This window comes from Microtus oregoni, unplaced genomic scaffold (genome assembly GCF_018167655.1).
Source record: "Microtus oregoni isolate MIOR12 unplaced genomic scaffold, Mior012 000013F_ref0000133, whole genome shotgun sequence".
In the NCBI taxonomy this organism is placed as follows: Eukaryota; Metazoa; Chordata; class Mammalia; order Rodentia; family Cricetidae; genus Microtus; species Microtus oregoni.
Window position 1 is genome coordinate 47,000,623 of NW_024543072.1, and position 26,442 is coordinate 47,027,064.

At 44.4% G+C, this 26,442-nt stretch overlaps 1 protein-coding gene across 1 annotated transcript in view; it reads right to left on the reverse strand.

Moving 5' to 3' along the window:
* Niban1 (niban apoptosis regulator 1) overlaps positions 1-26,442 on the reverse strand; it is a 154,335-nt gene that overhangs the window by 63,138 nt on the left and 64,755 nt on the right. Inside the window, exons 2-5 of the mRNA XM_041663074.1 lie at positions 25,262-25,392; positions 21,224-21,355; positions 17,533-17,647; positions 14,058-14,222 (exon numbers count right to left, since the gene is read on the reverse strand). Of these exons, the coding sequence (XP_041519008.1) occupies positions 14,058-14,222; positions 17,533-17,647; positions 21,224-21,355; positions 25,262-25,392 (543 nt within the window). The remainder of the gene's footprint in view (positions 1-14,057; positions 14,223-17,532; positions 17,648-21,223; positions 21,356-25,261; positions 25,393-26,442) is intronic.

Here is a 26,442-nt window from a genome sequence, read left to right on the forward strand (position 1 = left end):
ACCAGTATGTATGAAACCAGGAGCCAGTAGGATTATACAAGAGTTAAAAGGGGAGATTTCTGGTGAGATCTGAGACAATTGTGGGTTTATAGCTGGAAGGAGGGAAAGCCTTAGGTGGCTGTTGATAACTGTGTTAGAATTCTTGATTGTCAATGGCAAAGATTTCAACCAGATTTCTAGGCAAGGGAGTCCCTTTCCTTCCCAGGTCCCTAAGGTTTACTGCCTTTTGATCCTGCCTTGCTTCTGCATAAATGCAATTCCCTACCATTCTGTTCACAGATTCAGGAGCACCTGCAGGTACTGTACCATTCAAAGAGAAGAGAAAATGGTAAGATTTACTTGGACTTTTCTTGCAAAAAGTCAACATTGAGAGCATGCCCAACACATTTTCCCAAACCACCTACCATCTTTCTTTACTTTTCTGCCGCTATGAGACACACTGATTAAAACCCACTTGGAGGGGGCATTTGGCTTACAAGTTCCATCTTTGAGGGAACCGAAGACAGGAACCCGGAGGCAGAGTCCATAGAAGAAACACAGGCTTGCTTCTCCTGGTTTGCTCAGCTATCTTATATAGCAGTAAGCCTACCTGCCCAGGAATGGCACTGCCTACCATGCCTAAGCCCTCATACATCAATTAGCAATCAATAAAATACTCCCACAGACATGTCCGCAGGCCAGTCTGATAGAGGCAATTCCTTAATTGACTAGCCTCCTCTCCAGGTGTGTGGAGGTGCCAACAGCAGCCATCACACCTAAACTAGGCTTGAGACCTGAAGATCTCTCCTTGTTCATCTCTAAAGCCCCCACCCCTCTCTGCTGTATCCTGTCAAGTTCAACAACAGCCATGGGGAGAAAAACTGATGAACTAACATGCGTGGTCTCCCTCCTCCCTCTCATCCTCCTGCCAGTGAGTGCTCCATCTCTCACCAGGTTCTGTCAGTTTAAGAGCACTTGCTTCCTCTGAGGAGTGACAGGGACTTCTTGTTTAGTGACACAATCTCTCCTCTTCTCCACGGGGTCTGTGCAGGTGTTAGTAGCTGACGTGTCCAGTGCTCCCTCCTTTATGAAGGCTTTGAAATGGAGACCAATCCTTCCCCTGCACCATCATGGACCTTATCTTTCTCCAGAATAACTCACATTATGCTCTTGAGTGAACGCAGAGTATGGGGACTGTTCTTGTCTTCGTCTGGCGCATTGAAGGCCAACCCAAGGCTTCACCACTGGTGTTCAGGAAGTGCTATTCCTTGAAGATGTGTGTGACAGAAGACAGCAAGGGCTTTAACTAAGTTCAGATTTGGGTTTCTCCATTTTAAACGGTGACTCTGCTTTCTATTTTTATTAAATAAAATTCCAGGAAGCAAGCAAGTGCATCAGTAACTTCAGAATCCAGCTTGCCTATGATTAGAAGGGACATTCAGCCTTTGGAGCAGAGCAAAGGGATCCTTCTAACTGACATGATATTTGAAGACTCTTCCCTTCATAAATCATTGTTAAACCAAATATTCTCAGTCCTCTCATCTCCGAACCTGGTTTACAGACTTCACAGAATTCAATCTTGTCCACACAAATTCTAGAAAATAACACAACCTGCATCTGGGTGTCAGTAAACTTAACTCTAATAGCTTATGGTACTGATGGTCTCAGTTTCCATGAGACTCACTTTGTCTCCGAAATAGAAGCTGAACTTGTCTCTGTACAGCATTGTCTCTGTACAGCACTGTCAAGAAGACTGAAAGAGTGTATTCCGCACCCAGTACCTCAGTGAGCATTTAGTGATTGGCTGTTCCTATCCTTATTTGGCGGGTGAGGGAAGGGCTTGGTCCTGTCTCAAGATGATGGGACAGACTTAATTGACTTCCCAAGATATGCCTTACCCTCTCTGAGGAACAGATGGGAAGTGGGGTGGGGGAAAGGTGAGGAAGCAGGAAGAGAGGGGAGAGGGTGAACCAGAATTGGTTTGTTAAATAAATAAATAAATAAAATTAAAAAAAATTAAAAATGGGTAGAGGAAAAATGCAAACATCCCGTTCTGAGCTCTTGAACAAACAGCAGAGAGGAGTCGGCACTTCCGAGCCAAACACTCAGGCTTGTGTGATGAATACAGCATTTGGTGGCTCTGCCATCTCAAGTTCTCTCACCTGCCTGGACTTCAGCTCCTACAGGACAGTGAATCTGTCTCAGGAATGGACTTGCTGTCGACAGGAGTTGTCCCATCACACACGCTCAGGAAAGACTAACAGTAATTAGTACGCTGTCACTAATTAGGTCATCATGCATATGGCAAACCATTTCATTTCCGTTTTATTCCTTCAGGAAGTGCAGAGAAGCAGGTAGCCATTTAGGATATGTGTCGTTGCGATCTATGAACCGGTGTGATTACACCTCCGAATACGGCAGAACTAGTGGAAGCTGTTATCTTCCCTGCTATCGTTCTAGCAAAGCTCTCAGGACAGTCTGAGGTCACTTTGGTGCGAGGATGAAAGCCTGCACACATGGAGAAATGTCTGGTTTCTTTTGTTGCTGATGATGTCATTTATTGTGAACCAACAGCAGGTACGATCACCAGTGTGACTGTCGAGAATTATATGGCATCCGATGTAGATAATTTTTTTAATGTAAAGAAGGAACATTCCATGTGGTACAGCCAAAGAACTCAGTAATTTAAAGGATGGCACAATGAAACGTGCTTCACTCTCCCTGCCCAATCTTAGAAATCAACTTAACTTAGGTGGGTTCTCACAAGGTAACCAAGTAAGAATGCAGAAATACTGTTTTATGTAAAACAGAAGTCTAGACTGGAGGGCTGACGGGTGAAGGGGAAGATCGGGGATAGGATGGACGGGTCACTGTGTAGACAGTCAAGAGACAACTCTGTCTCCCAAGAGCACGCGCTGGTTAGCGAAGGAAGCAGACCTCTGGCCCATAACTGGTGTGACTTCACCAGGTTAAGAGCACTTGCTGCCCTTCCAGGAGATCCCCGTTTGGTTCCCAGCACCCATGTCAGGCTGCTCACAATTGTCCTCATCTCAAGCTTCAGGATAGCTTCTGGTCTCTGCAGGAACCCACATGCAACCCACATATAGCACATACACACACATGCATGCACACACCTTCACATGTAAATAATCTTTAAAAACAGGCTCCTGAGGAAATCACATAGATCCTAAGGCCTTCGGAAAGTTAAAGAAATCCAAAGTGAGTCACTGGCCTAAGATTTAGCTCAAAGGGAGAAGAAAGCAAAGAGTAGTGGGAATAGCAAGTCAGATGATGAGAAATATACTTTCAAGATTATAATGCATGACAATCCATTTAACACAATTGTGAGCCCTTATTATATGGTATTTCCATTTCAAATATGCTCCCTTCCTTTCAGTTATGAGGTTTATATTTCCAGAGACATCTTCATTAGCCCATAGGCCGGCAAAGGGAACAGTACAATCTTCATTTTAAACCACAAGTGTGAAACTAGAAATGAGAAGAGAAACGAGACAAGTGCTTCAGCATTGCTGGGGATCTCCCTGAACTTCATTAGGGCCAAAGACAATGGTACAAACTGATCACACTATCAGAGAGCCAATGACATTTATAACTACCCTTGGCAGTTCACCTTAGGAAACTTTTAGCTCATGAAGCATCTGCAGAAGAAAGAACAGAAGTTTCACACTTCTTCCAGACAACTAGAAGTCAATCTGTCTGTTCGTAGGCATTTGTCAGCCCCTGAATCATCAACAATTATCCTCCCTGCAGAGATCGAAAAAGGACAAAGCAGTGATCAACACGTTCTCTGGAACTAAACCACTCAGGCTTGGCCATGCATTGCCAAGAAATGGGATGGTATGGGCTTAAATGACATGCCTATTTCATGTTCCTTTCATTCCACTTCTTCAGCACCAGGAGAAAACGATTCCATAAATTCCCCACTATTGACAGAATGGGCTCCACAGACGCCGCTTTGTCTATTGGTCATGACCTTATTTCTGTTTTGTCCCCAGAATCTAAGACAATGGTCTAGACTCGATACAACCTTTCTAAAAGTTCTTTTGTTCCAACCTTTGCCTCTCCTGTAACTTGAAGGGCACATTTGCACCATGCCAGTGGGACACTGGTGATGGCCAGGGCAGTGAACGGGCAGTGTGTGCTCATCTGATTCCCTAGGGGAGCTGAGGAGGCAGAGATGTTCACATGAAAGAAGAGATTTTAGTTCTTCTCCAGCTGGTTCTGACAGAGACCACGCCCTAATCTCCAGCAGGAAAGGAAGTTGACAGGGAGGTTGGCCTGGTAAGGTGTCAAAGTAACTATTAAGATATGGCTTCTCTCCAACTCTGCTCCCTTTTCTAAGCCCTCTAAAATAGGAGTGTCTCGTTGACTGCTAGATGTGGGGTGATCTCAAGTGTGACTGTTGGTTTCCTGAAGAAATCACTAAAACACAAAATCAGGTCAAGGCAGGTTACCTCAGCAGTGGCCAAGCATCTGTTTAACAAGTCAGCACTCAGCAGGCTGAGGCAGGCAGATTAGAGATCCATAGCCCGAACATCAAAATGAGTTAGACGCCAACCTGAACTATGTGAGATCCTGTCTTAGGCAAAGAGTCCAGTTAACAGGAAAAAAAGTTCTGACAGGAAAACAAAGTAAAGGACACCTGTTAACATTTGTTCTCCACCTGTGGTTCTCAACCGCTTTGGGAGTCCAGTGACACTTTCATAGGGGTCGCCTAAGGCCATTGGAAAACACAGATATTTACATTATGATTTATAACAGTAGCAAAATTACAGTTATGAAGCTGCAACAAAAATAATTTTATGGTTGGGGGTCACCACACTATGTGGAATTATATGAAAAGGTCATAGCATTGGGGAGGCTGAGAACCACTGATTTAAAACACAGAGAACTTGAAATACATGAACACTATGAGTTTCTCAACCCCATGCCTGCAATACATCCCGCAACGTTATTCTCAGCTATATATTTACACAAGCCGAGCGAAGTCTGCCATCGGAGAACAATTTGATGGCATGCAGCTGACCACAGAAGCGCCCTTTCGGGTTAAGGCACAACTTCAGGCTTCAAAGTGAAGACTTCAGCGTCTCAACTGCCTCCCGAGTTTCAACAGATATACAGCAATTCGCAGCTCAGTATGAAATGACTAACCTCAAATCACCAGGCCCCGAGCAGGAATTGGATTAGATTTTTTCTTAAAGAGCAGCTAGTCAAATACTGGTTTAGAAGAGGTGCTTAGTAAGAACCTGGTGAGGAAGAGTGGCCACCCAAACCACAGCTCCATCCTCTGAGGGATTAAGAGTTTATTCCCGAGACAAATAAGAGCAACTGAGACTGGGGATCAGGTTGACCCAACTAGCGTGTTCCAACATGGAAACGGTTCCACCAGGCTTTCAAAGTCATAGTCAATGAATCTTTGAGTGTCCTGGTGGCCACATGTCAGCTTGGCGGGCAAATTGGAGACACTTGTACAGCAAGTATCAAATGCTACCCCACGCCACCATCAGTTTTTGGATGGAGGAAGCTAGTGGCCTGTAAATACATTCCAAAAGACTCCCTATGACAGTCACAGGGTCGTTAACCTAGGCTCAAAGGTGGACAAAAATGGCCACAAGGCGCTAGAGACATCTCAAGAGGATAAGGCTCTGGGCCTGCAGCACTGAACTCTCTACGGATTTTAATCAGTCCTGGAAAACTTTAGGCATAGGTGTGGCTTTTTCTCTGGAAGCTTCAATTCATAGGAGCATACACTCTAGCTTCACACTGCCTGGGCTTAAAACTTTGTGTTAAACCAGCTGTGGGAACTGCTGCTGCAGCGACCTCATCTACACAGCAAGAAGGATGCAAGTAACAGCAGCCCCACCTCACAGCCAGGCCTTGAGGGTCAATAGAGTGGTTTCCCAAGCACAGCACCTTAGGCCAGAAGGTGACTTTATCTGGAAACAAAGTCCTTTTAGACATACTTAGTTAAGATGATGTCATTCCAGAATAGGCTAGGCCTCTGATATCTGGTGTGACCAGTGTTTTCAAAATGGAAATTCGGGGTCAGCAAGATGGTTCAGTAGGTAAAGGTACTTGTCAAAGACCCGAGTTCCATCCCCAGGACCCTCATGGAAGGAGTGCACCAACTACTACTGTCTTCTGACCTCCACAGCCCACACAAAAATGCATAAATAGATATATAATAAATGTAAGTGTCAAAGGTGAAGGAGGGGGCCATTCAGACACAGACACAGCCATGAACAGAAACACAGACGACACAGGGGAAATGCTGTGTGAAGACAAAGGCAGGTCTCAGGGTAGCGCCTGAGTGTCAAGGAGAGAAGCCTGCAGTGGGTCCCCTCTCACTGTCCTCAGAGGAAATGGCCCTGCCTGCATCGTGATTTAGCCTTCTAGCCTCTAAAACTAGAGACACATTGCTAGTGCCGAAGTCACCCAGCCACAGGGACCCTGGGACACCACCACAGAAGCCCGAGTCCTTGGAGCTATTTGAAAGAGTTACCAGTGCCTAAGGAAATTCACAGCTGAGACGTTCATATACAACTCTAAAATACCCCAAACAAAAGAGACAGGCTGGCCTCAAACTTGCCAGGAAACAGAGGCAGGCCTTGAACTCTCGATCTTCCTGCCTCTATCCTCTCAAGTGCCGAGATTACAGACGTGAGTCTCCACACCCAGCTGAGAAAATGTTTTTGAAATAAATCGAATTATTCCCAGGACAGCAATTAGGCAGACAGCAAGCATTTCAGCCTCAGTGATGGAAGCTGGATGCCCGCAGAGGACAGACTTAAGTGTGATGAGAGAGAAACAATGGTTGCCCCCAGAATTTCACCCTGCTATAGTCCTAAAATAATTTACAAATATAATTCCTGGTTTCAAATCTGCCCTTAGGACAAGCTTCAGGAGGGGCTCATAAGGCATGAGCTCTATTATTCCAGCCTCTGGGGAAGCCCCTCTTCCACTTCCAGCTCTTACATTGCTTTGAGAACACTAAGTAATTTAAATAGAACCAAAAGCGTAAGTATTATAAAGTCATATTTCACATCAATGATATCTATAGCGCTCCAGCCCGGGTACTCAAATACAGAAAAAATTAATTTAAATTGTATAAAATCATATACATTTGCAATTTAGCTATAAAAATTTTAACTAGCATACAACCTATACTATCAAATACTTTATATTCCAGGTTTATCTAAGTTAAACGATCTGGTCATTTTTACCCAGAGGACAGAATAGTTAGGCCAGCTTAGATAGTACCACTAACCCAGACACCCCGGCATCCCAGGTCTCCGAGGACCTTAGATGACAGCTCCAGATCTATTTTACTGTGGACCATGTCAAGAATTCATGAGAGTAGTTTAAGAGTCGTGTTTCAAAATGTCCAAAAGATGGCTTGCTTTTTTGTAAAGTAATGTTGAGAGTCAGTAACTAGATGTGAAGGCCCAGGAGTCAAAGCGCCGGGTCCTCGTCCACTGACAGACATTGACCCTACTTAAGCTTTATCCTAAGTAAACGCTAAGGCATGGAATAGGAAACCACAAAGTTCTTTCCCAAGTCTGGGGTCTTTTAAATAACCTGAAAGGCCCAGAAGAGGACAAGCAATGACTTCAGAGAAGACCTCACACCCACAGAGGGACAAGGGAAACATCTGCTGTTTTAGAGTATTGCCCACGTCACACAGTAAGCTCAGGCAGGCTCCAGAAGTGGTCTGCACAAAGAGAATGAGTTTAGGGGTTTTCTTTAAGATCGTCCCTTCTAAAACAAGAAACTGGCGGCTCGTTTGTAGAAAACAGTAGTTACCAAGCACTTTGTTCCCAGCTCATAAAAGGTGTGCTTGTGTATTTGAGGGTTTGCAGCTATGTGGTTGCATGTGCTCATGTATATATATGCATGTGGAGGCTGGGGTGGACAGTGGGTGTCTTCCTGCATCACTTTCCCACTTCAGTTTTTGAGAAAAGGCCTCTTGCTTAGAGGTTTTCTATACATTACAAGAAAAGGAAGACATTTCTATAATTTCAACAAGGAAAAGCATTTCGAGAACTGTTTATAAAAATTGTGTCTCTTTTATTTTGCTTATTTCCCAATATGGTTCATTTGTTGCACATTGACCAGAAAATGGTTAGACATAAGATAGAATTTTCCAACTCATAGATCTGTTTGTCCATAAACATGGGTGCCACAAATTCAAAAGTATGTCCTCATATATTACATAATAAAAATCACTCAGTATTTTCAGTGAGAATTGATTGGCACCCACACCAGACAGTCTCTCGAGTAATAAACTTCCTTTGTAGGTATGACGAGACTGCGTGTTGATATTAAGTTGATGAAAAGGAACCTGAGATCTGCGGCAGAACATAAAGCATTGTGTGGAAATAAACGCGCTAACAGGATTGGCTGCATCTCATTTGAATTGTAAAATCCTCTTCTGTTCTGAAATCCAATTTAACTCAGCAACGTGTATTGAACACCTAACAATGCGAAGTGTCGAAATCCAATCTAATCAAAGCGTTTACCTTCACATGGGAGTTCTGGAGAAGCGCTCCAGGCACACAGCACTGTCAGAGGAACCCATTCTAAAATGCAATCATTTAGAACATCGCATCCAGCTGCCTCACCCCACCACCAGAGCCCTTGGAGGTTACACGTGTGATTGAATCGCTTTCAGGGTGTCCTTAGTTACATTGCCGAGTTCTCTTAGCATAAATCCTCCGGGTTCTTCTAGGTGTTCTCAACCTACGATCCTCATGGCTCCCAGATGTTCTACAATCCCCTCTTCCTGAGTGTTCCTAATGATATAATGAGCACAGGCTCTTGTGCAGTGAAGTAGCAGCCGTCCTTCAGACTAACACGGCATCCTTCAGGCCAGCAGCACTGATGAACTGGGCGCCAGCATTTACCTCCACTGCAGAATCTCCACTTATGCAGTAATGCTGCATAATCGTAATATCTACTCCATGTTCTCTTGTTTCCCAATCCTTTAGGGCAAGAACTCTGGCTTTCTATTGATGAATTCTCCTGCTAATTCGTGCTCTCTGGTGAATACTAGGCTATCTGTTGTTGCTCGCCCAAACTTCCTAAGTGGCCTCCTGGTACCACAAAATGCTACTCTCTCCTATCCATGCTGCTTACGCTACAGCCACTGTGACCCCTTAAAGGTAAATGAGGGTCAGGTCCAGTCAGGTCCTTTACCTACTTACAACTCTTAGAAAAAGTTTAATTTCTTAATACGTACTATAAAGGCCCTTTCTAGCCTGGATCTAGCCCATTTCCCTATTTTCCCTCGTCTCCTCTTGCTGAATCATTGCCTTCCAGCTCACAGAATTCCTTCAGTTCTAACGGTCCATAATCTGTGTTGCTTTCCAGCTCTCAATTATCCCATTCCTCCCTGCAGGAACCCGTTCCCCTGTCCTACATCGCCTGAGCCGGAGAAGCAGGTGCGCACTGATAATGACCATTGTCCACTCAGCCTGGGTTCAGCTCTGTATTTGTGAAGCACAGGACTGAGTCTGGAGAAGAAAACTGCCTCAGAACATCTTGGCACTATAAGTCCCACTTTGTAGCACCCGACATGGCCAGGGACTAGGAACTACACTGTGAATTCTAAATGGACAGGTAGCGGCAGCTGCTGTACACAGATGTCACACAATAAAATCGAGATGGAATGTGATGTTCTATAAAGATTAATCTTCTATCTACTCAAAAATGAGGAACAAAAGCAAACCAGACATGTGTCCACTGCCCAGTACAGTTGGTGCTCCTTAGTGAAAACAGTCTTAGCAACTGCTCTCTCTCTCTGAAGGATGAAGGAGCATAGATCTCTCTACTTGATCTCATCTATCTTCAGACAACCATACTATATAAAGAGGGTATAGAACCTTTGTCAAGGTTAAAAAAGAAATACATATTCCTCTTAGGTGCAACAGCAGTGTTTCTGGATCCAGAATGGTTATGAATATGTAGAATAATTAGGAGCCAACATTTTTTGAACGTGTGGGCTGGGTTATTGTTGACCTGAGCACTAGGGGATGTATCATAGGAAGTCCACGTGGGCTGGCCAGTGGTGCACCTTTAATCCCAGGAGCCGGGAGGCAGAGGCAGGCAGATTTCTGAGTTTGAGGCCAACCTGGTCTACACAAAAAGTTCCAGAATAGTGAGGGCTACACATAGAAACCCTATCTCAAAAATAAAAACTTTAAAAGCCTTTATGGGATTGACAGAGGCTAATTTCAAGTACTCAAACATTTGGACCCAGTTCTCAACAGAAATGTGTAATGGCCTTAGAGCCAATGGAGCGATGACAACAGCAGTCTGAGTCCTTTGCTTGCTTGTGGCAGAAGACAACGGTGGCAGCAGCCCCCTAGAGCCTCTGGCCCTAGTTACAGCCAGTATCTTATTGCCCTCTCTGAAAAACTCTAGCAAATACAGTGAAGTGGCAGCTTGAGGAAGCCCCTTAATAGCGTATTCAAGATCACACAATGAATAATAGGTAGATACTTGGGACAGAAAAAGGGATTCAGTAAAAAACAGTGGTACATTGTACCATCAAATACAAGGGGAAAAAAATCAGGGGGTGGGGCAAGATGGGAAAACCCCCATGAGCTCATGGGCCTGCAACAACCAAGGGCTGCCCTCTGTAAAGCTATGATGGCCTGTGCCCAACTGTCTGCATAAAGGCTCAGTGGGGGAACAAACGGTCTTTGGTTTGAAGACTTTGCCACAGACCAGGGAAATATAACTAGACTTCATTGTCTTCGTGCCTTGACAACGTCCTAGAGAGCAGAGCCGGGTTCTGAATTGACTGAGATCTTCCATAAATGGTGTCTAAATGCAGGCTACACACCATCCAAAACTCCCCAGAGAAATTCCTATTATGTACAAGGAATGGGGAATGCAGCAAGTCCCTTGACTGGGCAGAACACATTCTCTGTTCAGGGCAGCTTTGTATTTCCTGGGTTCTGTGCCAGCTGTGTGTTCTTACTAGACCAAGACCCCAACACAGAGGTTCTAAGTATATTGAAAACTAAGCTAGTTCTGGGAAGACACAGGCATGATGGTAATAAGGGGATCGTTTTTATAAAGGCTCTAGTTAAGAGTCAATATTATGTTACTTGGAGTCGCTGTAGCAAAACCGAGTTACATCTCTTTTTTTTATTAGTTTCTATCGACACACACATTAAAACCAAGAGGTGGGAACTTGCAAGAGGGCTCAGGAGGTAAGGGCACTTGCTGCCAAGATTGATAAAATGAGTTTGGTCCCCAGAACCCATGTGGTAACAGAAGAGAATGAACTCCCAAAAGTTATCAGCTGATCTCCACATGCATGCGATACTTAGACACACATACACTATCCATCCATCATACATACTTACATAATACATACATACATACATACATACTACATTCATACAAACCAAGAACTGGCTGAGATGTGAGATGTAGCACCAGTGACTGTCACTCTGTGGAACTAATAATCTCGGGGAAATCTCCAAACATGAAAATAAGTGCACTATAAAATTAACTACAGTATGTGTGTGTGTGGGGGGGGGGTATTTTTTGTTACTATGACTCAGCTCAAAACTCTCCTGTTCAGAGACCTCCCTGACAAAACCTTAAATTCTGTACAGAGCTGGAGGTATTGCTCAGGACTTGACAAAGTGCTTACTGGGCACGTCCACAGAACTCCATGTACACAGGTGCTCTTATCTTAAGGTGGGGTAGCATCGCAACACGACCATCATAAATTGAAAGTTCAACTAATACACCTGGCCGAAATCCCAGCTTGGCATAGCCTGCCTTAGACAAGCTCAAATACTCACCTAAGCCTACTGTTGAGTAAAACTATCAACTGCAAAGCCTATTTTACAACAAAGTGTTGAATTCCTTCCGTAAAATGACTGGTGAGTGTTTTGTCGACTGTTGGACTGTGAAACCACAAAACACAGCATCCAGAGTGCTCTGATGACCCAGTGGAGAGAGAACCCATCAGCATCAGGGCTTACACTGCACACAGCCAACCCTAAAGGGTACCATTGTACTGTGTCAGCATCAAGGAGAGCATCACATTGCATACAGCCAGCCCTGATGGGTACCACTTTTGTACTATGTCAGCATCAGGGGAGAGCATCACACTGCACACAGCCAACCCTGATGGGTACCATGTTTGCATTATATCAGCATCAGGGAGAGCATCACACTGCACACAGTCAGCCCTGATGGGTACCACTTTTGTACTATGTCAGCATCAGGGGACAGCATCACACTGCACACAGCCAGTACTGATAGGTATCACGTTTGCACTATTATGATCTGGAAGATCTTTAAGTTACCTCGGGGTTAGAATCATCTGGTCATACTTGCTCATTTGGCAGTGACTTCCAGTTACTCCTGAACATATTAACCTTGCTCGCTATCAAATCAGAATTTGTGGGTGTGTTACTTCCTCCGTCCTGTTTGCACTCAGACTACCAAAGAGAGCAAATGCTTCATGACTCTACGCTTGTACAGGATTGGCACAGACTAAGTCCCTCTGTAACATTTGACTGCCTACCTCTCTAACTGCCAAAGAACACAGTTCAGTTATCTGCAAGCCCGGACAAACCTGCATTCACATTTTTTTAAAAAAATGTCAGAAATGACACACTGGAATGAAAAGATCCTGCAAAAAAATTATTTACAGATGGATTCATAAGTAAATCTATACCAAAAATCAAAATAATGCCATCTTTAAAAAGCTGTGCCACTTCAAGTGTGGCCAGTGACATCACTTGGGAGCTTGTTAGAAAAGCAAAACCTGCCCCCCACCAGTCACATTGAATCAGACTGCATAAGGGTAGAGTCGAAGCTCCTGTGTTTAGTTAAGTTTTAACACATATTTGCTTTTAAGTCATATATGTGTGTTTGTGTGAGTGTATGTGCACATGTGTGCAGGTGTCCATAGAGGTCAGACAAGGGCATCAGATCTCCCTGGAGGTGGAGTTACAGGCAGCTGCCAGCTCCCCAAAGTAGGTGCTAGGGACTGACCTCTAGTCCTTTGTGAGAGAAGCAAACACTGGTTAACCACCAAGCCTTCTCTCCGGCCTTGAATCAGATTCTTTCCCCCAATCCCTACATTCCTTCAAGTTTTAAGAACTGCCTCCGTGGTTAGGGTAAGTCCTCCTAAGGGCTGTGTGCTAAAGACTTGGTCCTCAGCTGTGTGCTTGTGATAGCATCAAGGGCAGCAATGGCGGGAGGTCCTGAAGATGACTGAGGACCTTCAGCAGATCATGGGACCCCAGCCCCCTCCTCTCTCCTGCTTCCCTCCTGCTGAGATGCACAGCCTCATCACAGGCCAGAGCAACAGGACTGATGAACCACAGAGAACAACCTCCAAAACATAAAACAACATTAGCTTCATCTGTGACAGCGACAGGAAGCTAGCCAACAGCAACACTAATGGAAAATCAAGTCTTAGACTACGATGAACCTCGCCACTGATCTTAACTGAGCCAACATCACACAGAAATAAACGAGGAGAGCAATGAAAAGTGACAGAGAGACTAAGGCTTTACCAGGGTTACCTGGAACACTCTTGCTGGCGTGTGATTAAAAAACAAGGAAAGCTGGGCACGGTGGTACACGCTCATAACCCCAGCGCTCAAAAGACTGATGCAGGAGGTTTACAGTGAGTTCAAGACCGGGCTGCATAGTGAGTATTTGAACAGCTAGTATTATAAAGCAAGAGCCCTGTATTCAAAACCAAACAATCCCCAAAAATGAACAAACAACATAAAAGTGCCAGGGAAAAGGAGTAGGAAGAATTATTCGGTTAACGAATGGCCGGGACAGTGAATAACCAGGAGACGGTCTAGAATAGGCGGCCTGCACCCGCCATCACGCTCTACGCTCTGTTTCACAGAGACTTCGGGTTCCTTGTTTTCCATGCTCACTGCCCATGGCCCCCACTTTCCTTCCCGAGGGCAACCCCCTCTGAGGCTCTAAGAATTATGGTCGCAGATGGCTGACCACGGCAGTTCAGGAAATGTGGCCATGAGGGAAGCGCCGGTTGAGCCTACCGTGATTCAGGTGTCTGATGCAGTCATTGAGAAGTGCGCTGAACTTCTGCTGCTCAGCGGCCTCATGGAAACAGAAGTAGCCATGCCTGAGGTAAGGCTGCCACAGGTACACCGGGAAGGCCTTGGGCAGGACGACAAAGGGCTGCGAGTTCTTCTCACTGGAAGCTAGAGAAGCAATGGAAGCAGAGATAGTTTTAAAGCATGAGTACGTGTTTCAGTCTGTAAATACTTATCTCAGTCTGTAAAAGTATCCGGGGCAGCCACAGGCTAGCAAGGTGGTAGGGAAGCAGGGGTTCATCTCCTCTCCATCCCTATTGCCCACACAGTCTGTCTTCTCCACAGGTATAGTCCACTGCTCTGCAGAGACAGACAGACAGACAGCCAACACATCTCCCTCAGTTCCCTTCTGTTGACGGCATCTCCAAAGACCACAGGTGGCGCTCCCTTCTCAGGCGCCTCTGGGGCTCGCCAGCTCCTTGCAGGCTTCGGTTTCCCCAGGTTTCTTCCCCCTCTGTGGCAAACACTTGCTGACTGCACAGTCTGGTCCTATTCTCACGTCAGTCTGCCTCCTGCCGCATCAGCTCCTCGACCCAATGGCTGGAGTCACTAATGCCACCCTGGCCACCAGCCCATGGCTTATCTCTCTGGTCTGTGACTTGTGTTGCTGACAACAGCCCACTCATTTGGACAACATTCCCTCCCTAGTTGAGTGTGCCTCTCTCCTGGCTCTCAGCATGTCTATCTTTTTCCAAAAAGTGTCATGTTTTGCACCTACGGCTTCCTCTGCCACCTCTCTAGACCCCTGTCAAGCGTTGGCACTTGTCTAGTTGCATGTCTGGGTCCCCTCGACTTTTGGTCTTTACCCTGCCAAAGGGTGTCCATCCATTCCAAAATTTAACATTTTCCCCTTATCGCCTTCCTTCTTTCCCATCATGCTCTTTTAGAGGAAAATCATTTCACCCTTCACAGGGTGGTTCACATGTCACTTCCTCTGGGGAGCCTCCACTGGCACCTGCCACCTAGACAGAACTATGTGATTGCTACTGTTCTCAGAAAATATGACCATGGCCGGTTTCCATGCCTGGCACCCACTGGGGAGGAAGGATGGGCAGATGAGCCCTGCTGCTTTTTTCTCAGGAGAACCCCTCTCTGAAGAGGGGCTCCGAGAGGGTGGAGGCCACTTCTGACATATCCCTGTATCCTCAGCCCATAGCAGAGTTGCAGAACCTAGAAGATATTCAGCTTCACCATGTTGAATGAACAGATACTCTCTGTTGATCTAAAAAAAATAATTTAGAGGCCCTGAAAAGACAAGACTAGGGGCTATAGGTCTAGTTCAGTGGTGGAGTAGTTGTCCAATATCTGGGTTCAAGTCTATCAACACATGAGTGAGCGTGCAAACACACACACATACAAACGCACACACACATACAAACACACACACACATACACACACACACAAACGCACACACACATACAAACACACATACACACACACACAAACTCACACACACATAAAAACACACACACACACACACAAACGCACACACACACTGGAGACAGACAGATACAGAGAGAGGCCTATTTCCTCACAATCAATTCTGAGAAACCCATGTGAAACTATGCCTCTCTTCAGAAGCCCTAGCCAGCCTAACCCCTGCATCCCAATCACATGAAATCACACTTGGTTAAAAGAGTCCACTTCTTTCTACAGCCATGGGAACACACAGAAGGTACAGCGCATTCTGATTAACAAGGTTTATGAAGCAAGTCTTCGTGCCCTTTCCAAGACGTCACAGTTTCATACAAACGACAGGAAGTAACACTGACTCTCTATATCAGAAGCTTCAGCAAACCCTATAAAATCCACTGCTGTTAACCCCTAGTTACCTCTAGCTAAACCTTCCATAACAATTTTCTAGATTCCATCCATCTACAATTTTTTTTTCTGAGTTGAGTTACAAGAGTAGCACAAATGATCTATTGAAGCATATTCTACTTTTAGAATTCAGCAGGCCACACCATACAACAGAAATAGTCTTTGAAAAGCTGTGTTTGAAGCCCTGGGCTATCTTAGGCATGAGTCACACTAGCTTTATGCTTTTCATTCTTTCCGACATGAGTTCATCAATAAATCCATAAGTGTATTGTTCTGACAGATTACGTTGGAAAGTTCTGGAGAGAGTCACAAGAATCAACATGCCGGTATTCTCACTTTTAGCTGCTGGTACACAACCAATGTGGCAGATAGGTAGACGTTGGAAGAAAATTCCATGTATTTTCTAGGTAATGAATACATAAAGCACTGCTTTAGCCTGAATTATTTAGTAATAATTTGATAATCTAGTTTTATGGTCCGTGTACTATCTATAATTGTATTATTAAAAACACCACACTAAGCAATCTACAGCAATAACAGCTGATGGAATGGTTATATAGTTCTCCATAAATTCTAATGAAATGATGATACCCATTACTAAGACCCAGGGCTCTCTCCAAGAAAGCAAGTAATGAATGTGCACGGTGATTTACACAGAGGCAGATGGAGTTGTTCTATTATGCACAGCCCGTGGATTCCTATGAAACGCCCTATTTAGCCTATAGAGTATCCATCATTTTCTCCACAGAAAAGTAAGTGAAATGGATGAGAATCAAAGAATTTTAAAGCTGGAAAGATTCTTCTAAAAATGTCAAGTTTAAAGCGCTCCATCTTAAAGCAGAAGAAACAGAAGCCAGAGGTGCCCAGGGCCTCCTACCCTGAAAATGTTTGCTAAGAGGCACAGGGGGAGCCACATCCAAATCCACGCCCCAGTTCTCAGGCCAACGCTCCTTCTACAGCAGAGCTCGGCTTTACTTACAGACGGGTGAACAAAGGCGGTGCTTTGTTTTACTCTGTAGCTATGAGTTCCTGTGGCATTTATTTAAAATGGTCTTACTTTTGTCAATTTAGGATATTGTGTTGCACATCTCTGTAAAAGGAGATAATAACCCCTAACAGGTCAAGACTTGCTTACTTGAAAAATGAAATTGTACGCGTCACGCCGGATGCCTGACTTGTGTGTTCCTGCCATCTTGAGTGTTGTTACCAAATTCTACAGCGTATCCCTAGCTCTAAGATACCTGACCGCCAGCAACATAGAAACTGCCCTTGTAACTCAGATGTGAAGCAATAGAAATGGGATAATGTCGACTTAGTAAACAAACTCCACTTTCTAGCTGAAGATGGAGTGTCAGGATTCAACAGAGGTTTCTCCACCTTGGCACTACTGGTCCCGCGGGCCACTCATCTGTCTCTTCGGGGTTGTCCTGTGCATTATGGGCTGTTGGGCAGCATCGCTGGTCTGAATGTCTACATCACTCACCTCCTAAGTCTCCGGAGACTGACAAACATCCCTCAAAGGGGACTATTCTCCCTCATCAAGGACCACTGGTCTAGTTACACAAAGTTAGTTCAGGGAAAGTCAGAGCAACTCACCAATGGGGTCTGGGAAATGCTTGTCAGATAAGAGATTATAGTCCTCTTCTGAGGTTAAAACCTTGCCTCCAGCTGGAAGAATTCGGCTTTTAGGAACAGCTCCTCTCTGATAGGCCTAAAACGGAAAGACATGAATGAATGATTTTCTCCAGTACATATATTTTTAAAATGTCAGAATTTTTTTAAGAAACTAAACAAGTCCAGACACAGATATCCAGTGACAGACATCCCTATGCCATGTCATTTGGGGTCACTTATTTAAATGTTTTTGATTTGCATTCTTGTTGCTTACAAAGTAGTATTTTTTTTTTTTACTTCTGTTTGATGGTCACTCCCAGAATGGTAAACCAGATTCCCTAATCTCAAAGAGACTCCCAGGAGGTGTGTTCTTAAATGGAAAAATGGAATATTTGTAACTACTATGTCTGTATGGTGTTCACCACTTCAGACGCTGATGGCTCTGACTCATTCTGATAACCACAAGGTTGGTGCTCGCTCGCTCGCCCTCCCTCTCTCTCTCTCTCTCTCTCTCTCTCTCTCTCTCTCTCTCTCTCTCTCACACACACACACACACACACACACACACACAACAGAGTACTCAGCGGACGTGGGCCACATAAGATGCTGAGCAACACTGTGGAACAAGTTAACTACACTGATAGTTACCATGGAGTTTCACCAAAAATATGAAGATGTTGCCATAATAAATGTGCAGTCATTTGCCCTCAGAAATGACTGGATTTTTTGCAATGAAGTCGCTGAGATGAAAGGGCAGCTTTATGACATCAGAAGATATTCTGACTGGCAGATAAGACATTCTGCTGACTGAGAAACCCAAATGAGATCCAGTACCCTGATTGGTGCCTAGGCCAACGTGCCCCAGGGACAAACAGGTGAGATAAAATGCTAGTGTGTGCATCCAATCAACAGGCTGGTTGTCAAGATAAATTACTGAAAGTAGTAACGTAGGGGCTAGTTGAGAATTGAAACCAAGAAGCTGTGGGACTCGAAAATCTAAAGTGCGCCCTTGGGAATAACTAAAACAACATTGATCTGGACAGCAAACTCAAAATAACAATAACACATTCTCCATCTGCAAGACGGTGCCTGGAGAGCCCCAAACAAACAAACACTCAGAGCCCTAGGAAACTTGTTTTAAGACTTGGAAGAAACACTTATCAGCTGCTTAAACACACTGGGGACCCAGAGCATAGCAGAAGAATCTCTACCTGTATGGTTTTGAGATAGTATGAAGCAATTGATTCAAACAGGGCTTAACTATGGACTTTGTTTGGGGTTATAAAAAGCTTCTAAACTGCAAAAAAAAAAATCCAGTTATATCTGAGGGCAAATGACTAACAACATTACATCATTTGACCCTCAAGACAGCTCTAAGAATTAGATATTATCTCCATTTTACAAATGAGAAAACTAAAACTCACAGGGGTCCAATAATGTGCAATGACCCAGTGGTGACTAACAGATTCTGGACTCATTTATCAAGTTCCCAGCAAATGTGAGGGAGATTTAGATGAATTATGAAATGAGAACTCTCTGCGCTCACCACCAAATTGGACTCTCGACAAAATAATGTCATTAATAAATAGTTAATGTCTAACTCTTTCAAATGATCTATATTTACTTTATGTTCACTGATGTTTTGCTTATATGTGTGTCTGTGTGAGGGTGTCAGATCCCCTGGAACTGGAGTTACAGACAGTTGTGAGCTGCCATGTGGGTTCTGGGAACTGAACCCAGGTCCTCTGTAAGAGCAGCTGGTGCTCCTAACCATTGAGCCATCTCTCCAGCCCCTAGTTAATGTCTAGCTCTTACATGTGATTTTAAGAAATACTTCTATAAGTTAACAAACAAGATCTTGTTATAGTGTCCAAATGATGACAAACTACATGGACTTTTCATTTAAATACCCAGGTGGTTTTTAGAACTATTTAATCATTAGTGAATTTACTCATCATATCTTTATAACTTAAACAAATTCCTTGAAAATCATGAGCAAAGAAAAGAAAAGTTTCAAATTGAGGGAGACCATCTTTAAATGTGAAAAAAAGAAGGAAAATCACCAAAATTTAATTCATAAAGAAATTTCATTTACTGTTAAATGTGTGTTAAAAATTCAATAAATCTAATAACAAGATCTCTCAATTAGCTAGAGGCAATCATATCAACAATTGTTCTGTTCTGGACTAAACCCTGGACTGGTCATATGCTCGGTGCTTCAGTGTATTTTTTTATTTCATTCTAAGGAACTACACTTGCCATTCTGAGGAAAGAAAACTGAGCCTAAAAGAGATACATAACTTAGCTAAAGGCATATAATGTATCTGGTAACTGTTAAAGATGTAATTCAAAGCCCGTAATGTAATGTTAACTACCCATTGGGATACTGTATCTCACTCCAGTCTTCCAAGAGGACATTGTAGGATGATGTGGGATGCCTTTCTGTATGCTATGAATATGTGTTTCTCTCACTGGTTGATAAATAAAGCTCCTTTGGCCTATGGCAAGGCAGGATAGAGCAAGGTGGGAAATCCAAGCAGAGATACAGACGGGTGGAGTGTGGGGGATGCCAACAGTCACCCAAGAAGCAACATGCCAGAACACTACCGGTAATGCCACAGCTGCATGGCAATACTTAGATTGATAAAAATGGGTTAATTTACATGTAAGAGCTAGCTAATAATAAGCCTGTGCCATCATCCAAATATTTCCAAATAATATGAAGCCTCTGTTATTTAAGAACTGGCGGTTAGGAGAGAAAGCTCTGATTATAGTAGGATATTTATGAAAGGCCTCTGATAATTTGATACTGTTGTTTGTAGTGTGTTGACAATTGGGACTGTGGGTTGAATGAAATCCTAATATAGGGGAGTATGTCCAAGGGCACCTGAGACTGAGTCTGGATAAGAAATGTGTGCAGTGTGAGGTTTCAACGATCTGCTAGGATCATCTGAGCTCACTCCTCAGTTCATCTGAGGCTGAAGGCAAAGTAAGTCTCATGTCCATGGTTTACTTCTAGCCTGTGACAGAACTTGACCTAAACTGGATTTCCAAATTCACTGCTCACTGCTCTAGCTGCAGAAACACTAAAATCTGAAGTCCTCCGGGGCTAGATGCTTTACACACCTGATTTCACTTTACTCTTTGTCCAGACAAGGCAAATAATGAGAGAAAAGTCTAACTGGATTTAAAAAAAAAACTAATTCTAAATGGAATGAAGTATTCAGGGAATGCTAATAAGAACCCCTGCAATGCAGGCACTATCCCACTGAATAACTCACTCCTCAGTCATGTGTCAGATGTGATCCTTAAGGTGGAATGATACAGAGACAGGGCAGAGGGAGCAGCGACAAGCTAGTGACCGAGAAGAATACTGAGGTTCAATGAATGATCACTACACCAAAAGAGGATCCTACACCAAACACAGGCCTCTTAGCAAACCTATTCCCACGCTCATCTGCCACCACTTTCCCCAAGACTATCTTTCTCCTAGACTGCAAGCATGGGTCTGGTCAACTGATATCCATTCAGATCCGTATAAAACACTTAGCATACAGCAGATACTCAACATATACCTATTCATTGGCAATTGCCATGGCCAGGGCATGTCAATTAACACAGACAAAGTTTTAAGACAATAGCAAGAACTGATGGTAACACTGGCATATCTTACCTCTTTGTTCTCATAGCTTTCCACAGCAAAATCATTTTTAACCACAATGTATCTGTCCTTCCATTTCCTGATGTCTTCGGCAAACTGTGAGAGCTCGGCTTCATACAAAACAGTTCCTGGTTCCAAGGGGGGCTTAAAGAAGATGAATATGATTAATTGTCACGAAAGATAATATACCTTGCTAATACTACATCATTCTTGATATTCAGGGAATAATCTAGAAAATTATAATGTGCAGCAATTCTCGAAAAAAAAAAATGTTGCTTTCTTTTAGATACCATACTTTCCCCTTCCTATTCCGCCAAAGAAAATGCAGATGCTTGTTACATGGTAAGTTTTCTGATATTTATTTACCCCTATATGGATTAGGGATAAGAGAATATGGTAGGTCTATCCTTTGCATGCTTGATAAACTATAGGCAGGAATGAGAGAGGCAGTGTAATGAGTTCACATCTAGGTGTCTACTTTAACTCACTGACATGCTTCAAGGTTACTTCTGGACTCAGTCGGCTGTTTTCCTATCGTCCTGGTTTTGTTGCTGTTGGGATAAAAAATACCTTGACTTCCCAAAGCAACTTTCAGAATAAAGAGATTGTTTGGCTCACAGTTCCAGGCCACAGTCCACATCAATTCAGGGAATTCAGGGTGGTAACTCGAGCAGCTAGTCACATCACATTCAGCCAAGAGCAAAGAGAACAAGCACATGGATGCTTGCTTGTTTGCTTGCTTGCTTTCCCCTCTCTTGCATAGCTGAATGGTGCTGCCCAACGGAGGGTCTTCCCTGGTCAGTCATCAACTATGACAATCTCCCAGAGGCATACCGTGGTAGTTTGAATGAGAGTGACACCAGTGGCTCGTGTTGGAATACTTGATTCCAGACTGGTGGAACTGCTTGGGAAGGATTCGGAGGTGTGGCTTTTTTGGAGGAAGTGTGTGGCTTTGACGTATTGGAGGGGGGGATGAGTTTTGAAGTTTTGAAAGGCTTGCACCATTCAGAGTCTCCTGCTCTGCTGTGGTTGTATCTCAGAATGTGAGCTCTCTACTGCTCCAGTGCCTGCCTGCTCCCATGCTTCCTGCCATGATGGTCAAGGACTGTGGAACTGTGAGCCTCAAGCAAACTCTGTCTTCTATAAGTTGCCTGGGTCATGGTGTATTATTGCAACAACAAAAGAGTGCCTTAGACACATGTCCACAGGCTCACTTGATGTAGACAGTTCCGCATTAAGTGTCTCTTCCCATGTGATTCTAAGTTGTATCAAATTGACAGTTCTGCCAGGTGTGGTGGCGCACACCTTTAATCCCAGCACTTGGGAGGCAGAGGCAGGGGGATCTCTGTGAGTTCCAGGCCAGCCAGGGCTACATAGAGACACCATGACCCAAACAAATACTAATTGAGAGTTGAAAGCAACCATCTATACATCACATCTTTTCCCAAAGCAGTGGAGACCTAGGTTGTGAACACTTTACCCAACTTGCTGCTTTTTAAGGAGTGGATGTTTGATTGCAGAACAAGTCAGGCCAGCAACAATCAGTTCTGCCTCTGAATTCATACGCATCCCTCATCAAACCTGGTATGTGTGCTTTAGAGGAGTTTCTCTCGGGTTCCTCATTAGGTCCTTACTGAATTTTCTGCATAAGAAGACCACTCATCCTGCTTTGCTGCACGATTTCCTTATCACTGTAAAATATAGGAGTGTGCCTCTTGTCTTACATGCCGCTGACGTTACATTGATTTCTCCCTGTTACACAAATAAGCGGCCTTCAAACCTTATCACTTTACTTTAAAGCAAAAAAAAAAAAATCATAGGATTCACATGGAAGAGACAGGCCTATTTCTTATAAGACTCATCTAAGGGGCGAAATAAATTTCCATTCCGAATTCTAGGGCTTAAAGACTGTGCTGACAGATAATGAGGCTCCCTCCTATCTCGCCACATTAAAAGATAAAGAGGACCTCGCTCACCTCTTTAAATGAGGCTGAAATAACTTTACAGTCCTTGTGCTCAGTTTTCCTCAAACCTGGGCCATTTAATCAAAGCTGTGGTCTCCTGCTAGACTTACCGTGTCTGAGGCTCTAGGTTTGGGGAACAGAATTTGCATTGGTTTTGCGTAAGTCTATTGCCCAGGCTGGTCCCCAGTTCCTGAGATCAGGTGATCTTTCCTCCATGGCCTCCCCAGGGCTGAGCTACAGCCACACTCGACCTGTTTTTACTTGTACTCTTTCCTTTTCTTTCTTTAAATTTATTTACACATTTTACGTCTACGAATGTTTCCCCGTATATGGGCACATGCACCACGTATGTGCTTGGCACCCATAAAGGACAGAAGAGGGCATCAGGTCCTTGGGAGCTTGGGGTCTGGAGTTCTGGATTTTGTGAGCCACCATGTGGTGCCTGGAACCAAATGCAAGCCCTCTGAAAGAGTAACAGGTACTCTTCTTCATCGCCGAGCATCTCCCTAACTCAAGAGCTTGCATCCTTAACATGCTCCCTAAATTCTGAGACTATTTTGTGGGATCCCCATGCTGCTAAATTCTCTGGTTAACTCAGCCCCAGTCCAGTCACTGGCCCCCTCATCTCTCATTGCTTTCTTTCTTGACTCAGTTCTCCTAACCCCTCAGGGTGTTTCTGTCTGGATTCTCTCCTCTCTGGGATCTGCAAATGTTGCTGAGGTCTGTGCTTTTTCCCTGTCTCTATCCTCCCTCCATCATCCAGGTCAGAACAACTAACCACCTGGCCAATGTATCCACAGATGCGGGTAAAAACCACTGCCACCACCGCCACCACTACAACCACCACCATCATCCTCTCAGGGGCAAGAGAGCTGCCTCAGTGGTCAAGAGTGCTGGCTGTTCTTGCCGAGGATCCAAATTCAGTGCCCAGCACCCATGCCAGGTGGCTCACAACCACTTGTAACTCCAGCTCTAGGGAACCTACCACCATTTCTGGATTCCCTAGGCACCCACCACATACACACACTTAAAATTTGTGTCACTCTATGTGGTACTTTGAATAAATACGGCCCCCATTAGGAGGTGTGGCCTTGTGGGGATAAGTGTAGCTTTGTTGGAGGAAATGTGTATCAGTCCTTTGCCTGCTGCCTTTGGATCAAGATGTAGAACTCTCAGTTCCTTCTCCAGCACCATGTCTGCCTGCATGCAGCATGCTCCCCACAATGACAATGATGATCTAAGCCTCTGAAACTGTAAGCCAGCCCCAACTAAATGTTGCCCTTTAGAAGAGTTGCTGTGGTCATGGTGTCTCTTCACAGCAATAGAAACCCTAACTAAGACACTCTATATTTGGTACCGTGCCATGGGACTTTCCAGAGCACTTAAAATTAAGCCCTTGCAGGGGACCTACAGGGTCTGGTCCCCATCTGTCTCCAGGTGGTCACTATCACCCACTCTCATTTACAGAGCTCCCAGCAGGCTCATAGTCTCAGAACCAGAGGGTCTTTCCACTTCCTGCTCCATCTTCTTGGGATACTCTCTCCATGGCTACTCACTACTTCTTCCTATTTTTCATCAGATGCAACGCCATCTCCACAGAGGGCTTCCTCCCCAATCAACGTCCCCCTAAGGAGATTTTTGCTTCATTTTTCTCTATAGTTTTATCATTACCTCACCATCACCTGCTCTCAGTTCCTCCCATTGTTTATCGTCTGTCTCCTACATGTGAAAACAAACTCCAGGAAGGTAGGCAGTTTATTTTGAAACACACATGTCAGATCAAAGACGATTCAGAGGAAATCATGTTTGATCATTGACCAAAACAAACCTAATCACAATTTTTTTTAGACTGACCTTCACAACAGCAAGCTAAATTTCCAATGAGATTTGAACCTGTCTAGCTTTCTTTTCATATAGATCACACAAATAAAAAAGAAATCATATATATTCTCACATCGAGGCAGTATTTTTTAGCATAAAATGACTAGTGTAGTTTTGAAAACTGTAATTCACATAGTTGAAATATTAGCATCTATACTCATTTCTCCAGTGAGGGGAAGATGTAAATCAAGTGTCCATGGGTTACCTTCGTCTTCAGGAACTGCGACGTTGGATCCCGTTGCTGCTCCACCTCACTGCGCACATGACTACAGAAAGCCACGGAATACTGGCGGCTATAGTAGGGGCTGAAGTTTTTGATAGAAGCCTCAGTTTTTCCTGAAAAGACACAAAAAATCAGAATTGTGAAGTGTAGCATGCCTCACAGGACAGACATCAAACTATTTTAAGCACACACACCCCAACCCTGCATCTCCCAGACACCCCTGTGGACGGGGCTGTGTCACCAGCCTGCTCCCTGGGAATGTCGCTACCTGCTGCACCTGCTTCAAACCCTGTCTCACCGCCTAGCATCCCCCTGAGGAGCTCAGAGTCCCCGGGACCATTCAGTAGTAAGAGGAGTCTCCTTCTGTGTCCACTTCACCCACTGCTATGACTGTAAAAGTAGTCTGCCTTGCCTCCTATCCACGCTAGCTTGTTATTGATTCTCCTATGTAACTGCAATCCCAGTGTCCACCCTTCCAGACTCTGCATTACTTGTTTTTCTTCAGCACCTGAAAGTTGAGCCTCTAGTCTTTTGCCTCCTCAGTCCTGGATCAAAACACAATACCGAGGTGGGAAGATGGCTCAGCTGGTAAGGTGCTGGTTACTCAAGCGCCAAGACCTGAGATTAGAGCCTAACATCCACGTGAAAAATACTAGTGCTGGGGAGATGGAGACAGGGCACCCAGGGGTTTGCGGGCCAGAAGACTAGTTAAATTAGTTAGATTCAGGTTCAGTGAGAGACCTGTCTCAAAAAACAGAAGTGGAGAGCGACTGAGGAAATCACTTGACATCAACCTCTGGCCTCTACACACATACTGTATGTGAACACACACACAAGGGGGAGGGGGGATGGAGGGAGAAAGAAAGAGACAGAGAGAGAATTACGCTTCTAGGCTCCTAGTTTAGGAGACTTTGGGGATATAAAGTGTCATACGATTGCCATGAGGTAGAGGAAGGAACCAACTTAAAAGTCTAAAGATCTGGACTATAGACCCCATTCTAACTGTGAGACAGACATCACCATCTAACCTCAGCCAACTTCCTCAGCTCTGCAGGCCTACTGTCCCTGATCCTGGAGGGGCGTAGACTTGGATCCGCACTGTTCTTTGGGATCAGGCAACACTGAAGCATGATCCTGAAGGTACAACTACATCACCACACTGA